Source organism: Austrofundulus limnaeus, unplaced genomic scaffold (genome assembly GCF_001266775.1).
Source record: "Austrofundulus limnaeus strain Quisiro unplaced genomic scaffold, Austrofundulus_limnaeus-1.0 Scaffold11, whole genome shotgun sequence".
Classification (NCBI taxonomy): Eukaryota; Metazoa; Chordata; class Actinopteri; order Cyprinodontiformes; family Rivulidae; genus Austrofundulus; species Austrofundulus limnaeus.
Window position 1 is genome coordinate 3,366,197 of NW_013952413.1, and position 16,803 is coordinate 3,382,999.

Genomic DNA, 16,803 nt, shown 5'->3' on the forward strand with positions numbered 1-16,803 from the left:
AGAGAGGGAGAGGGAGAGGGAGAGGGAGAGGGAGAGAGAGAGAGAGGGAGGGGTAGGAAAAGAGTGTGAGAGGCAGAGAGAAGTAAAGACGCTGACTTGTGACTTGACAAAAGAGGGCAGGTACCAGAGACAGGTAAGAAAGTTTATTTGTTGTTTTTGRTGTGATAAGGAGACCTTTGAGAAGACATTAGTGTTTGAGTGTCCAACACAAAGAGATGAATTCATAGAGGATGGTGTTTGTGGACCGAATCCACAGCTCAAACACTGCTGAGTCGGGCTCCTGGGTTTCTATAGAAACACTTTAAAATCCAAAGTGGTACTCTTCCCTCTGAGCAGCTGCAGCTTTTACCTCCCACCTCCTCACCCTGAGGCAAAGTCAGTGAGGAAAGCTGCCATGGCACGATTTTTTTTTATAAATTTAATTTAATTTAATTTAATTTAATTTAATTTAATTTAATTTGGTTTTTAAAGAAAAGCAGCAACTTTCGCTGGTGCAATCATGAGGATGTTTAATGTTTTTCTGAAGCAGCTCTTAATGGTTGGCTTCTTTCCCTGCTCTGCTGACGGTCCATGTTGATTCTAGAAGGGTGTTAACCAAAAATCCATTACAAAACTGAAGAGGAATAATTTGGAAATGCATTAAAAACCACCTGGAATGCATGGTGATCAAGTAGATTCATTTTGTGCCAATTTCCTGTAATGTAGCTTAGTGAAAAGAAAAAAAGGTTTGCAGAGTGGAAAGAATGTAGAAAAACAAACAAAAAGTCTGTCTTGGTTTATTTGGCTGATGGTCAGAAAAAATAAGGTTTACAGACAGAYTAAAGATTGAGTCAGACAAGAAAACAGAATGTTTTCCTTTAAATATTTTTATATTTTTCACAAGAGATTGATTATTTCAAACTTTTTCCTGGGCATAAACTTTTACAGATGTAACTGTGTGTTTTAGTCAAACACATTTTTGGCTATCTGAGTCAGATGATTGAACTCAGCAGTAGGAGACAACTTTTGTTCATAGCTCTGTTCGTTTGGCTAAACTCTGGGTATGACTCTGGCTAAAGGAATGCCAGGGCCTCTTCTGCCAAAACAAAATTTAAAAACTGACAGAAAATTAAGAACTGACACGAGAAYGTTGGTGGAGGAACTAAAGAGATGTTTTTAACTCAACTCTTGGTGCAACATAGGAGTAATATCATCTTTAATCTTTATAAGTATTTCTTTTTATGTTACAAAACTTCATGTTTCTGCAGCTGCAGTGATTATTTCTGCTGTCAATTCCAACTAACTTCAGTAAGTAAATCCTTTTAGTCCATTAACAAACRGACTAACTGTATGCTTAAAGCAATAGTTCAAATAGTTTGGTCTGGGCCATAGCTTTGAGTGCAGTTATAGAAATGTTTTGAAATGTAAACATCTTACTTGTTGTAGATAGCTCAAGCTCAATTTGTGTTTGCTGATGAGCATCTAAAGACTATTTTAAAACAAACATCAGTCACAGACTATTTATTTTCATGCTGATTATATTTTTTACCTTTTTTTTTCGCTTTACTTCAAAAAGTTGCGCCAGATTTGCCTCAGGCTACACTAATGTGCTTCATCTAGATGCTGTTTTTGCAACTTGTGCTCACAAATAACCAGATGACTCTGTGTAACTGTAATTCAATTTSTACTGTAAAACTAACAGCAGTGTAAAGGTTAATAACAGTGTTTGTRGGAGCCACCGTGAAATTTTTGCAAATGAAGTTGTTTTTAAGACAGCATTATTTTGTGCATGTCTTGGTCTGGCTTCTACAAGCTGTGAGTTCATGAATCTGGTTAGAAATAAACCATTTTTTTCCAAACTGTCATCGTTSCTAAAAGCTATCTACAACAGGTAAGATATTGTTTATTCAGAATCTTTCCAAACTCCACTTCAAAAGATCTGAACTGTCCTTTTAGCTGCACCAACAGCCATTTACTGGTTTTCTGCTTTTGTCTCACAAACTAAACCATGTGGAAGATCAGGAGAGTTTGATTGAAACTAAAAAAAAATAAGATTAAATAAAAGTTTCTAAAGGCTACACAAAACCCAACAAAGAGCCTACATTTTTGTTACAAGAGGAACTAATGTGAGACTAAAACACTTGGCAGAAGTTCACAAAGACTGACGATAACTTAAAAAAATGCAACATCAACCTTTAAATATGAGAATGTCTTGGTCTCCATGTAAGACAACACTATTAAATACATGTTTTTAAGAAAACATAGGAGCAGAGTATCAACACACCTGATCCACAGCAGAACATGGTAGAGGGTCTGTCATGATGTGGTGCCTGTTTTATTTACCAGCACAAAACAATAAAAGGTTTAGTTTGAACTGACATGTATTTAAAATCATCATTAAAAGCCTAGCATTTCTAAAATGACTGAATGAATGCAGCTTTCCTGCATGTTTGAAAAATCACTTCACCAAACTAGTTTTGTGAAAAGTTGGGAAACACCCATCTTATAATCCCAGATTTCAGTCAGTGCATCATGACTCRTGAGCTGAACTACTACATCCTAGTCATGTCCAGCCATAAGTTTAGTACTTATGTGTCAAAAGTACTTATAGAGGTCACACTGAGGCTTTCGTTGTTCGCCAGAACTTTACTCATAAAAGCAGCCCAAAGAGGAGAAAAGCTGGTTCTGGTTTTCACTGAGGCTTGATCTGTAAGAGCTGCGAGGCTTTGAGTGTGAAAAGGAAAGGAAACGCCAGGGAACGCTGTCAGAGGGGAGTTCAGATATGTTTTTTCAGGCCTAGATTCTGAGTCTCAGTGCTGCCTGGTGATTYATATGWGATGTGTCAGGGCTTTTACTGGGGCTTTGTTTTCGTGAGACCTTACTTTGTGTCCCAGAAGTTGGAATTTTATGGTTAACTTTTTGTTAAGATCATTTTCAAATTGTTTTATTATTCTTTGGGTGTTTCTGCTCAGACTTTTGTTTGTTTCAGTTCTCTTTTGTCAGGTTTTTGTGGCTGTTTGTTGTGTCTTCATGTCTTCAAGCTCTTCTATTGCTTTGACTTTTCCATTTTCTTCGAGTCTTTGCTTCTGTAAGGCCTCTTTTTTACTTTTTCCTAATTTTATTTAGTAAAATTTAGTCCACTCTCCTCTGCAGCCTTGTCCACTTCACTTCACACAACTTTACATGAATGTTTATCAAACTGGGTTGAGACTTTCCAAACCCACAGTATTAACTCCTGGTGTGTGGATGATGGAGGTTTATTCTGAAAGCAGGGTTTTGATTAAGCACAGAAACTATTTGTTTATGTAAAATGTTTTTTAAACTAAACCCTTATCATGATGAAAAATGAAACTTATTTTTTCAATTAGAAAAGTGTTTTTTTGCATCGTATTTTACATCTTGCAGCTCAGCTCAGCTGGTTTTCCACATCTGTTAGATATATTTGAAAAAGTCACTGCTTACATTGCACACCAACAACCCCTTCCCCTCTGCTCTCCTGGTGAAAAAGAAAACTGGGTGTGTCTCAGATGAGTCTGTAGCCTAGTAATGCTGACACTCAATGTAAGCAACTTAAAAAAAAACATGAGCTGTGCACAAAACATGTCACTGGTTAAAAGTGTCTAAAAGAAAAGCACTATTTGCAAATTTTAAACTGATCTTGACATTGTTTTAAAAGAGCTGCTTAGAGGGGTTTCCATGAGGCCTCTGCCCAGGTCAAAGTGTGTTAACCTGCCTCACAAAGAAATTACCCAGCCTAGTTTTCCCTCTGGGTWAGTCCTGACAACAGAGCCTTTATCCTTTTCTTTTCATGAGCTGCTGTATCTGCCTTTTATCCCTTGACAAATGACAAATTCCACATTCACTCAGCTGTGGGCCCATCTCTTCAATTTTTAAAATATTTTTTACAGTCAAACCATTTCATTTTGCGCATAAAACTGAGGTAATCAATTATCATCCAGCCTGGTATGWTTATAGCAAGGGCTGAACATATTATCGGTCACACAGGAAAGTCTAGAGCAGTGATTTGATGGCGGTAGAAAAACAAAGCTGGCTGGTGCCGATAGGGTGGAAAGAAGAACCCCAGCCAAAAGGAGTGYTTTAAAAGTGGAGGAAGGAAAAGTATAAGTGTGGTTGGATGGAGATTAAGGGGCACACGCTGGCGRAACAGAATGGAAACACACTTAGTGAAAAAGTTACATGCCCAATGTGTCATCCAWGTGGCTCCGCTTCCTGCAGGAGCAGGTGAAAGCAGGACTTCAAACACACAAGTGCAACACAAACTACAGAAAACAGAGTGAGAATTAAAAGAGTTTACAGATTAGTGACAATTAAGGGTTAACCTAACGTATATTTTTGGACCGTGAACCGGAGCTCTCGGTATAAATCCACACATGCATTGGGAGAACATGCAAACTCTGTGTTAAACTATAGTAACACTGTGGGACTATAGAGCAAACCTTTCAATGTGTGTCTGGTGTGTTAAGCTTCTCTTTGTGTTCCGTAGGACAATGAAGGCTGGTGTGGGACTCGTCTCTTCATTGGTCCTGTTCCTGCTAATCGGAGCAGTGTTCACCCAGAGGCCTCGGCCAAAGAGGCCTACCAAACGCCCACCYACAACCAGGAAGCCTCCAGTCCGCAAACCTGTAGGGCCAACAGAACCAGAGCCTCAGGAGCCCACTGACTTCCCCCCACCCATCCTGGGCCCACCTTCCATCTTTCCTGATTGCCCTCGAGAGTGTTTRTGCCACCCAAGCTACCCGAACTCACTCAACTGTGAGAACCGCAACCTCCGTAAGGTCCCGATCATCCCGTTGAGAATTCACTACCTTTATCTCCAGAACAACTACATCTCAGAGGTGACTGCAGAAGCCTTCAACAACGCYACTGAGGTCCGCTGGATCAATCTGGCAAACAACCGCATTCAAAAAATAGACAAACAGGTCAGAGGGCTTATCGCCAGTAAAACTCACAAGTTTTGAAAAAGATTCCCCCAAAACTACTTTTGCATTTCAGCTGGTATAATCTCTCCTGCAGGTCTTTGAGAAGATCCCAGCACTGCTGTATTTGTACGTGCAGAAAAACCAGCTCAAAGAAGTCCCATCAGGCCTCCCTGCAACACTGGAACAGCTTCGTCTTGACAGGAATCTCATTTCGAAGATTCCCGCTGGAGCTTTCAACAAGATGGAGAACCTGACTCTACTTGACCTGCACTACAACCAGGTGAGCCTTGCTGCAGCAACTGCAACAAGCTGATGTGTTTCTGGAGTAGATAAGTGTGTGATATCTTCTCTGTCAGCTGAGTGACATCAACCTGGGAAAGAACACTCTGAAGGACCTGAAGAGCCTCATGCAGCTCAACCTGGCTCACAATGTTTTGAAGAAGATGCCCTCTGGCGTGCCGGGCAACATCATTCAGCTTTACCTGGACAAGAACCGTATAGATGACATCCCAAAGCAAGTACACTCAGCACAGACTGCCCTACGGTTTATAAACACCTTACTCATTTATTAGAACTGACCTGATGWKAAATTTTAAAGTTGTTTGTGTCCACCTTGGTTGTCTTTTTACAGAGATTACTTCAAAGACTTCACTCACCTGGCRTTTGTGAGACTGAACTACAACCAGCTGAGCGACAAGGGACTCCCTAAGACTGTGTTCAATGTGTCCACCCTGCTGGACTTGCAGCTGGCCCACAACCAGCTTACAGCGATTCCCTTCTTCAACAGTCACCTGGAGCACCTGCATCTCAACCACAACAGCATTGAGAGTAAGTTTTTAACATCACTGGACAGATTTTATTACCTTGATACCGTTTCAGACTTTGTATAAATCATTTTTTTGCATCATACTCTGACTTCTGAGTTGCATATTTGGTTATTCAGCCACCAGATCCTTGTCAGCATTCTGCTACTGTTTTCTCTTCACTAATACAGGAAGCATAGAGAAAACTGTGTGCGTGGATTTTAAAATAGCATTTGGAGCAGTAAATTATAAAGGCCTAATTTTACATCTTTAAAAATATAATTTGTCTATAAGAAGAGCTATCATCTTAATTTGAGTCATATTGGAAAAAAAGAAAACATCAACAGAGTGTTGTGACTGATAATGCTTAGCTGATTTCCCACAAAAACAAAACCGGAATCCCACAAGGAACTATTTTCAGTCCCATTCCATTCAGCCTGCATTTTAACAGACATTTAGGATTCTGTCTTTATGTCAGACTTAATGCGGATGACACATGTTTATGCATGTGGTAAAACCTCTCAACTATCCTCAAATTTATACAAAATTAATCTGCTTGATTTAATGTCCTACCTGCAAGGCAGCGGCTAATATGCAATTCATTTTAAAGGTCGTACTAAAATATCTTAGTTTCCATGAAACAATTACATTACAAAAATTTACTACACTAATTTAATAATAAATATTAGGTGTCCTTTATGCATATTAACTACATCCATTGTCTTTTAATTTGGTCATAACATTTCTGCATTCATTTGTTTTTTTGTTTTTTTGTTTGTTTGTTTTTTTCTTAGGATGGCCTCCCTTCTCCCCTTATAGCCATCCCCTCCACACCATTATGTTTTTTTTGGGGGGTTTTTTTGTTTTGTTTTGTTTTTTGTTTTTTTGTTTTTTTTTGTGAAGAGAAAATAGAGAGAGAGAAAAACAGAGAGAGAAGTAATTAGAAAGATAGAAAGACTGAAATAGCGATTAGGATTATATTAAATATACACCAACAAAACACAGGACCACACACCCAACATCTGTCCGCTCACCTGAAAAATAAATGGATAAATATATAGAAGGCATATAAAAAATATACACATACCCATACATATATAAAGATATACATACATGCATGCCTACATTCATAAATATTGTCTGTATATACACATAGACATACATACACACTCAGTGACCAGTCAGAACCCCYGGATCAGARCACCTGTTTGTGAGCRKTTGTGAACATGCGTGTRTATACAAGATTTCTCCAAYGGAATATTTAATAGTGACTGTGGAGGACCGAGACCCAACCCCCAAGACACGAGGCAGACATAGGGAAGACCAGAGTCCAAGGGCCTGAGAGGAATCCCGAGCGCAGAGCCCCAAGGGGCACCCACACGGGAAGATCCGCCCACCCACCCCCCAGATCAGAGCATAGGGGAGAACTGGGAGAGTCCCCCCAGCGACCACATGCACAGCCCCCTGGGGCCAGCAGCGACAAACTCATGGGCCCCACCGGCACCCGCCATACCAAAGCAGATCCAGGAAAGGGCGCAGAGGTCCGGGCCCCCAGGGTGCACCCCCCCAGGCCAAAGCCCGACAGGCCCAGAGGCCCCGAACCCCAACAGGCAGTCACCAGGCCAGGCCGGCACACACCCCAGCGCCCAGCCCCAGACCCCGGGAACCCCCAGCACGCCGGCGGCCAGCCGCACACCCCACCGGGGGGCCGAGCAGCAGCGGGCCTCCAGATAAACCAGCAGGAGGGGCAGCCCAGACCGCAGCCTGACAAATACCCAAACATACACAATCGCACCATCCCACCCTCATCCTCACCCCCACTCAGTCAAAGACATACAAGGACGCCACATTCCACTCATACCCCCGATACACACTCTATACCCCCCAGGTCCAGGACATGTACCCACCCTCTAATGGAGGCCGCACACACCCGAACCCAGGAGGTAGACCCAATCATTCTGAGGTGGAGAGGAGCAGATAGCCAGGCGGCCCGGGCCGCACCAGGACGCCCGGCCAGCCCCCCGCCGCAGAGAAGCCACACCCATGACAACCCCACCACATCGCCAGCTACCAAGTGCACCCCCCCAGCCGCCCACCCCCCGGAACCCAGCAGCCACCCCGGCCAGCGGGCCTACATTCATTTGTATTTAGTTAGAGTCAACAGTTTAGTTTCTTAATCTTGCAAATTAGCATTTTTGCCACAAACAACAAAGGTGTTATCTGTAAAGCTGCATTGTCATTGTGTCAGTGCAGTCGTGTTTGTCCTCACTAATTAAACATGAACCGTACGTTGATGTTTGGATGAATGTTACCTCAGAATACCAGAGTCTCAAAATGAGACTGGTGTGTTTTCAGCTGCTCACTCGTTCGTTATGTATCAAAATGTACAAACATGCAAGCTAAACAATGATTTCAATGTTTGTGTGTTTGAAAACGATTTTTAAAAACTTTTTCATGTGCAACCACGCATAACCTGGCATTTCTGATTTTGTTCAACTGATAGGCATCAACGGCACGGAAATTTGTCCTTACGAAATGCAGGCCGACCTGAGTGACGACAGTCTTGTGCCAAGGCTAAGGTACAACACACTCAGTCACATATAACAAGATCTCACATGTGAACTGGCTCCACAACTTGAATAACATGTTTGAAATGGCCCAGTCRCTGTGACAGCATTTTGATGCTGCTGTTCTGTTGTCTCAGGTACCTGCGTTTGGATGGCAATCATTTGCATCCTCCCATACCTTTGGATGTCATCATGTGCTTCAGACACCTTCACTCCATCATCATTTAGGAGCCTTTCAGACGTAAACCCACACACAGATGAAAGCAGTGAATTCAGAACAAAACAAACTCAGTCCAGTACTGAGTTTGAAGCTTGCACAAGCTGCAGAAATGTGTCACTGAGGCAACACAATACAGTTTGACACAGCCAGTGTTTTAATTTTCATTTTCAAAGTCGCAGCAAGAATCCATTTGTCAAGCCAAGCATTTGGTTTGACTTTGATTTGAGCATACGAACATTTAGCTTGAGGGTTGCATGGGATTTTCAGTTAATCTGTGAATTACTTTTAAAAAGAGTGAAAAAAAATACAATAAGTCGACTGAAACTACAGGTCCACTGACAGAGAAGCAGACAGAGGATAGTTGTGTTTGTCAGCAGATGTGCTCAATGGACAGACCTGCAGACTGATTTTCAAGGTTCTCAGTGTAAAAATTGTCTTTCTGTTCTTCTTTATCATAATTTTATGTATATTATTCCTCTGTATAAAGACGCTTTGTACAAATAATAGGAAATAAAATGTATTTGGTCAATTTATCGTTTTTTGTTATTTTCTTTTACTGATGTTATTTTATTCATGTTCATAATGCTCTTCACTTTGGACCAGTGCTTTATTATTTTTATTTTATTCTATTTTATTTTATTTTATTTTATTTTATTTTTTGGCAAGTCACAATTATTTTTTACCTCTTTTCACCTCCTAAAAATAGTTCAGATGATAAAATAACTTTAAGTTAATAAAGGCTCAACACTTTAAAGTTTTCTTTTTTCAAGGCAATAGTTTAAACATTAGATATTCTTGGATGGGATTCCCTTGAGCAGTTATGAGCAGTTAATATCTTACCTGTAGAGTTTGGTTCTAACTGGACTGAAGAGCTAATGACTAGTCTGAGCAGGGTCAAGACTACAAATATTAGCTGATATCTAAAACCAGTGCTAMTGGYGGCCCACAAGCTACATTCAGCCCGTGGGTGATTTCCTTTCAGCTCGCCAATGAAAAAAATAAGATTTTTTTTAAAGATTGTTTTTATTTTTGTTTTAATTTAACATACAAATATATTTTAAATCAATTGTAAATTGTTAAATTTATGATGAAATGCAACAAAATGAACAAATTTAAAAGGTAAAAGAAAATACGTGGTCTGCTACATACAACATTAGTGGGCAACTAACTGAGCTTTAATTCTTCAAACTCAGGTCTTTCAAGTATTTACAGCAGATAAGATAATAACTACTGTTGATATCTGTTCCACAGAAAGGTCATTATTAGGTTGTGACGTTGTCTACCATCAGATGACAAGAATGATGACATCATACGTATACTTGTGATGTCAAAGTTCTTATCTTTGTATAGAAAGATAAGAAAATCAGTAAAGATCAGAACTTGTTTGAAATGTATGCTGTCTTTCTGGTGAACAAAACGAAAGCGTTTCTTCGAGGACCGGCTTCCACACGACCTCTAGTGGTTCTCAGCACAACAAGCCAGCCTCCCTGAGTTATGAATGGGTTGTCACCACTRATTTTCCCCTTTTGTTCCAAATGCATGTTTGCAGTTTGTAGRAAAAAAAATATGGGAATTTTGAACTTGATTTCCAAGACTAGAGTTCCAAGGTAACTCAGAAACACTCTGCAGGCACATGTATTTCCTGTTTCCGCCGGACTTTCCAGCTATTTCTCTGAACTTAAAAAAAAAAAAAAAACTTTACTGCACGTGGCGGTTCAGCCTTCACCGTAAACACGCCTGGCAGGAGTTTTTGAAAAGGCCTTGTGATGGCATCTCAGAACCTGCAGGAAACAGAAAACGTGCTGACGAAAGCGTTATTGGCAGGAACAAAGACAGAATTGGTTCTATAATATGGAGGAGCAAAACTCTTATTTACTGGATTTTCTTTCCTTAAAAATACTCTTACCCAGAATTCCAAGGGCTGTAAGCAAGTTGCAAATGAGTTAATGACACTAAAGTCTAATGGAAGAACTTGTGCAATACAACAATCAGTGATAGTATTGTTTCTTTGTTATGACCTGGCTACGTCACAATAGAAAGAATGCTTAATTGCTCATTTTCCTTTTCACACGCACACACGCGCGCGCGCACACAGCTGGGTGGGAACTCCTTTAATTGCATCACGCAGTTCCTTCTGAACTCGCACGTGGGAGCTCATGCAGGTTAGTGTGTGTTGTAAGCCAACAAAAAAAAAAGGTAAATCCCCCTTCAAGCTGCTATAAGAGGCGAGAGGATGGAGACAGAGAGATACACACTTCAGTGAGACTCCTCCTCTGCAGAAGCACACAGGTGAGTCTGAGAACAGGTGCGCTTACTGTTCATGGTGGCTGGGTTTGGTTTTAACATTGCTGAGAGGTGGACATGTGGGAGGACTAGTTTCTCTGAACTCCGCTCCTCATCGTCAGCTCAGGTGGCCGCTCTGCAGCGCAGTCAGCTGTGCGGTATGATCTGCCTGACCGGTGCTGAGGAGAGGTGAAGTCATTTATATGACACAGCTTAAATCCAGAAAACCATCAGCGCCCACAGAACCTGTCGCTCCTTGATGTCGCAGACGAACTGCGCGTGTCAGGCGGGTGGTTCACTCCCATGTTCACTTCAGCCTGTGGGCCGGTTCACGGACTGAACCACCGGCCCTCTGACCTGCGGCTGGGCCGGTGCTTCAGGGGCTGAGGTGAACCACCAGCCCGTGCCCTGCGCAGACGACGACGGGCGTGGGGCCGGTGGTTCACCTCGTGGGCCGGTTCACGGCCCACTGACCCACTAAACCACCGGCACACCGAGGGTTTCGGTAGCCCCGAGATGCGCAGTGCTCCAGCTCGTCATTTCACCGTGGAACATCACCTGTCAGTCACCAGGGGCGCAACAAGTGGGGGTGGCCACGKGGGGCTGTGCCCCACCAGTTTTATCCTCGAGTCCCAAGCTTTGTGCTTATTTTAATTTTTGCCCAGCTATATAAGATTAGTAGAACTTTATAAATATAAAATGTTTTTAAACTAAGAATTAAAAATATAAATATATATATATATTTTACTTAAAATAAATGTAAAATAGTTCATCTGAATAAAGACAACTAGTATAAAATAAATGTCCTCAATATCAGGATGAAGCTTTTCATGAGGCTAGAGACATTAAATAAATCAATATTTTTAAGCTATATACTGTATATAACTGGACTTCTATTTTGAAACTAGATTTTCCTCTTCCCATCAGGGAGGTTTTGTCAATTGAAAATGTTTGAAGTAGTGGGAGCTTTAGAGTTTCATGAAGGTCTATAGCTTAGAACACAGAAGAGAAATCATATATATATACATATATATATATATATATATATATATATATATATGGGATTTCCCCAGCCATTTTTTTCTCCCCAGTCCACCTCTGTTCGCTTTTGTATTTTCTTTACATTGTTCATCAGTTACTGTGTTAATAATGTAGAAAAAGAAATATTCACTGAGATGTCCTCATTAGGAGTAACAGAATGGTTTTATTGCAGTGCGTGTCTGTTCACAGCTTGATGTCAGATTTTATGTTGCCCTTTATGTGATCCAACCTTCAAATTATAACTATAGTTATGGTTTACTCTTCAATTTTGCTCAGATCAGTGTTCTCAGTTTCAATTAGACAGATTCTACAGCTTCTGCTTCATGTTTCTTAAGTAATAAGTTTTTAAAAGGGTTTTCTGTAGAGGTTTAACAGAATCTGTTGCCCCCCTTGTCAGCTTTACCACCAGATAATCACAATGATGCAGCTCGGCTCCTTTGCCTCCTCCCTCCTCCTGCTCCTCCTCGGATGTCTGTGCAGGACCACCGAGGGTCGAACTCTGCACGTAGACGGCTGTTCTGCCCACGTTCACCTACATGAACTGCGCAGCCATTACTCCGACATACGACAACACGCGGTGAGTTTAACACGTGTACACACTTTACTCCCTCCAAACACCTGTAATTATCAAGAACTATTAGGGGTGTCAAAATAAGTTACACAAATTTTCTTTTAATACTTATCAAAAAATGTTACATAAATAATTTTTATTGAAATACAAATGACCTATTCCAAATTATGTTTCATGTAGCATTTAGAACATACATAAGCTAATGGATAAAGAAAATAAATTAAATCTAGGAAGTCACATAATTTATGACTTTCTCTCCATCGACAACTTTGTCATTTAGATGCCTTTTATCACAATCTAGCAAATCTTGTTAAAAAAAGAAAACCCTCACTAAAAAATAATTATTTGGCTTATACAGAATAGGAGAAAAAGATAATTAAAGTCAATTTTCTGCTGCTCTTTCCATGTCATAGTCTAAGATTAATGAAAAATTCGAACCTATTTTCACTGACTTGAAAGTTGACCTGCTTTCACGAGAAGAATGCTTTAAATCTAGTGACAAAAAGAGAAACTATAAAGCTATTTTGCATTTAAAGTATTACCTTTGGGATCGGATAAAATGTTAACAAGGGCCAGATTTGGCCCATGGACCTTGAGTTTGGCAAACCTGATTCTAATGTAGTTCTTTGTGATTCTCCCCCATCAGCAATCAGGAGACAATGAGATCGGAGTGAAACTTCTGGATGGCTCTCTAATCAATCACGTCCAGGTGAGGCCTTTTTGCTTGTTACGTCACCACTTCTGTTCTGACCCAAAAGTACACCTGCGCCCCTTTACCCCAACACACAGTAAATAACGTGTGCGTTTCCATCAGAACGGCCAGACGTGCTGCTTCTTGCGTCTCGTGCTGCGCTTCTACGTTGAGCGAGTGTTCCACAACTTCGAGTCCTCGCAGCCACACCACCAGCGCGGCTCCAGCGCCCTGGCAAACGCTTTCGTCACCATCAGAAGAGATATGCACAGATGTGTAAGTCTGATATTATTGTTCTTCGCAAACTARATGAGATGATTGTGGAAGGTGGTTCTAATCTTGTTCTGATCTGTGCAGCACTGCCACTGTGGAGAAGAAACCCAGAGAACAATCGACACAGTCCACTCCAAGTTTGACATGGTAAACATTATTACTCATTGAACGCTAAATAACAGAGCCATACTATAGTTAAATAAATCGATATGAATATACGTAAAGTGTTGTTGAGAGAAACTATAACATAATAGAATTTTAAAGGTTAAATAAATAAAAGATTATGAAAAGGAAGGCCTTTGCTGTCAGCAAAACCTTAGAAATAAACAGTGTTGACCTTTTTTGTAACTATCTAGTTGGCATAAAAAACAACAGAAAAAAATGAATTAGACATTGCTTGGTCAAATAGTAGTGACACCAGTCCTAGAGTATGAAGTATGGAAAAAAAGGTGCAAAAGTCTTCATCCAAGCTTGAATTATCCAAACAAGTAGCATTTTTAGAGTTGTTTTTATAGGCATATAAATCTTTTTTTTCTCAAAAGTGACTTACAGTTAAAAAAAATGCTGCATTAGCCATGTTAAACCTAAAACGTTTGAACTGCTGGCTAACTACGCTCAGCACACATGTACTCACAAAATAGCACAGTGTTCTGATGTGAAACAGCAGCAAACGAAACAAACATCATTTCAAAGTGTAGTTTTAATATTTAATGTAATGTTTTACTGAATAAGTTGTTTTAAAAGCCTGAAAACCAGTTTATCTTCTGTCCTTTTCTTCATACTTAGTGACATTTGACTCATACTGATCATTCAAATGGTCAAACTAGCCATTTAACACAATCTCTTGTTTTAGCTGTCAGTGATGAAATTAATCACATACCATCATTAAACCTATTTGCTCTCTTTCTTTTCCTCTTTCCCCCCTGATTAGCTGCAGATACGACCAGCAGCACATAAAGCAGTGGGAGAACTGAACACGGTTCTAGACTGGCTGGACGGACTGGGACAGAAACTATGAATACGATGTTAAACCTGGAAAACAATGATGACTTGTTCAAATCCCCCTTCGTAGCATTTTGCATTTCGCTGCTGGTACTTGAATTAAATTAAACTGTAAATGTTTTTATCCACTGGCATGTGGACCATTTAAAATGTATTTATAATGAACAGAGTTTTTAGATGTAAATACATAGCTCATTTTGTTTTCTATTGTCAGATTATAATATATATAAATGTACATTCCCATGCGTTGTGTTTGGGACTGTGATAAAGATGAAAGTAAAAAAACGTACATGATTATGTTGTTTCATTTCAAAGTGATGTCTGGGATACATCACCATCTAGTGGTGCTGTTAGAAAATGGTTCAAGCAAAGGCTACAAAAACTATGGAATCACAATCTTGGAAGATGTTCTTTCAATTATTTGTATATTAAAAAGAAATCACAGAGTAGTACCCAAAAAATGTTTTTAAATTCTAACCTTTATGGATAAATGGAAGAAGATGGAGAAAATTCTAACCTTCTTAAGAAACAATGAATAGTTTTTAGTCACATCTGCTGTTATTTCAGTCAAGTGGAGGAAAACATGGAATCACTGTAATTTTCAGTTCTAACACAAACTCCCACATCAAATTAAATCTAATTAGTCTTCAGCTAAACGAGTGTCAACACCTTAGAGAGATGTTGCATAAAGCAGAATGACATGAATCTGGGATCCATTAGAAAATGTTGGTTCAAACAAAAAAAAGAGCATTATGAAATTTCCTCAAGAAGTGTAATCAGTAGAAAATGTTACAAAAGATGATTGTTCTCAGATGGACAAAAGGAGAAGGTTGAAAAATAAGGGAAGCAAACTGGTCGACCAAGGAGGAAATCAAAGCATTAAGATGGAAAACTTAAAAATGTCTTGAAGACAAAAAATGAACAAGAAAACAAAAGTGAAACAAGTTATTCAGTTAACACTTGTGAAATGATTAAAGAAACCGCCTAAAAGAAACKAGGTTTACAGACAGAAAAGTCAAATGAAAGCATCAAAGATAATGTTGATGACCTCAAAGCAGGCAGATGGAACTCTGYAAATAAAGATGAGCAACCCTTAAAGTTGACGTCAGGACAGAAAAGGTAGGCGGACTGAGACGTGATAGCAAAACTCATACAATGATTTGCTGAGGTGGTGGCAGGAAACTGACTATATGGAGCAGAGGTAACGAGGTCTTGGGAACAGCTGACTTAACTGGAGACTGAACAGCTGAGGGTGACTGACTGAGAACAAACAAAAAGCTGAACAAGCAGGAAAAAACACAAAAATTTAAACACAATAAAGATCTACATCTGAAACACAGAAACATCCACCCATTATCTATAAATGATAATGTCACATAGCAATATACTGTTTCTGTGGATTGATATATGTATCTGCTGCTGCTACCACACCTGAATTTCCCCGCACGGGACTATAAAGGCTGTTTCTATTCTATTCTATTCTATTCTATTCTATTCTGTTCTGTTCTGTTCTATTCTATTCATAATCTGTTTTTTTTTTCCTTTCAGGGTCACTGCAATGTCTGGACATGTCACAAGTCCATCACAGGGACACTTGGAGACAAACAAGACAAGAGCCTAAAAGAAAGTATTCACTTACACACAAACAGAGAATAAAAAAGGTGAGAGTGTGTTAAAGAAAAGAATTCATGGGCTGTAGCTGAATGGATGAAGGTGTCCTTTCAGATAAACCAAGGAGGGAAATGGACTTCTCCAAGAGTCCAAGGTTCCAACCGGCAAACTCTGCCAACAACAATAAGGCTTAATGAAGATGGAAGGAACTGCTAATCATGAGTTAGGTTCATGCCTCAGACATATTAAGCTGTTATAAAAGAGGTGGTGCAACAAAGTACTGATGGAGCAGTATTTTATTCCACTTGTCTCACTTCCTTATTTTTAAGCACAAATGACACACAGCTGTATATGCTATCATGGTCAAACAATGACTGGACTGAAAATGAGTTCAAAAGCAGCAAAAGTTTAAAGAAAAACAAAGAAAGATCTTCAGAAAGCCTGAAGAATACAGACCACTTTAAAAAGATTAACTCTGTCTCCTTTTAGGCAAAATACAAGAAAACTAGAGGTAAACATTTTCACACATATATAATATTAAAATATAATATTTGCTGTTATGGACTAATTATCTRTCTGGTTCACCTTGACGCTGTCCAGTATTCATATATCTTATGATCAATGTTAATCTGTGTTGGCCCAGACAACAGGACTCCAGCGAGGGACTGACCTCTCTTGTTTGATAAGAAACTCTTTGAGCTGAGAGCCCTGTGATTGGTTGTAAACTGTCACATGGTGTTAACATAATAGTATATTACTGGCTGTGTCTGCTGAAGTGTCAGCCACAAGTGGACAGAGTCTCCTGATTGAGTTCTGCCTGTT

At 39.9% G+C, this 16,803-nt stretch overlaps 2 protein-coding genes across 2 annotated transcripts; both read left to right on the top strand.

The window, feature by feature from the left end:
* Nucleotides 1–14: 14 nt before the first annotated feature.
* On the top strand, nt 15–9,042 carry prelp (proline/arginine-rich end leucine-rich repeat protein). Its single transcript, XM_014002061.1, has 7 exons — nt 15–133; nt 4,484–4,919; nt 5,014–5,199; nt 5,276–5,433; nt 5,551–5,747; nt 8,226–8,301; nt 8,427–9,042. Exons 2-7 carry the CDS (start codon nt 4,488–4,490, stop codon nt 8,515–8,517), a joined length of 1,140 nt encoding a protein of 379 aa, XP_013857515.1. The 5' UTR covers nt 15–133; nt 4,484–4,487; the 3' UTR covers nt 8,518–9,042.
* A 1,606-nt stretch (nt 9,043–10,648) lies between these two features.
* il19l (interleukin 19 like) lies at nt 10,649–14,627 on the top strand. The gene is made up of 6 exons (XM_014002068.1): nt 10,649–10,798; nt 12,231–12,410; nt 13,051–13,113; nt 13,219–13,371; nt 13,453–13,515; nt 14,300–14,627. Exons 2-6 carry the CDS (start codon nt 12,252–12,254, stop codon nt 14,384–14,386), a joined length of 525 nt encoding a protein of 174 aa, XP_013857522.1. The 5' UTR covers nt 10,649–10,798; nt 12,231–12,251; the 3' UTR covers nt 14,387–14,627.
* The last annotated feature ends 2,176 nt before the right edge of the window (nt 14,628–16,803 follow it).

Excerpts from the sequence above, each read along its gene's own strand:
- il19l (XM_014002068.1), top strand. The coding sequence starts at position 12,252 with ATGATGCAGCTCGGCTCCTTTGCCTCCTCCCTCCTCCTGCTCCTCCTC. Across the intron at positions 12,411-13,050 it reads CCGACATACGACAACACGCG|CAATCAGGAGACAATGAGAT; the intron begins GTGAGTTTAACA and ends CTCCCCCATCAG. Across the intron at positions 13,114-13,218 it reads CTCTAATCAATCACGTCCAG|AACGGCCAGACGTGCTGCTT; the intron begins GTGAGGCCTTTT and ends CGTTTCCATCAG.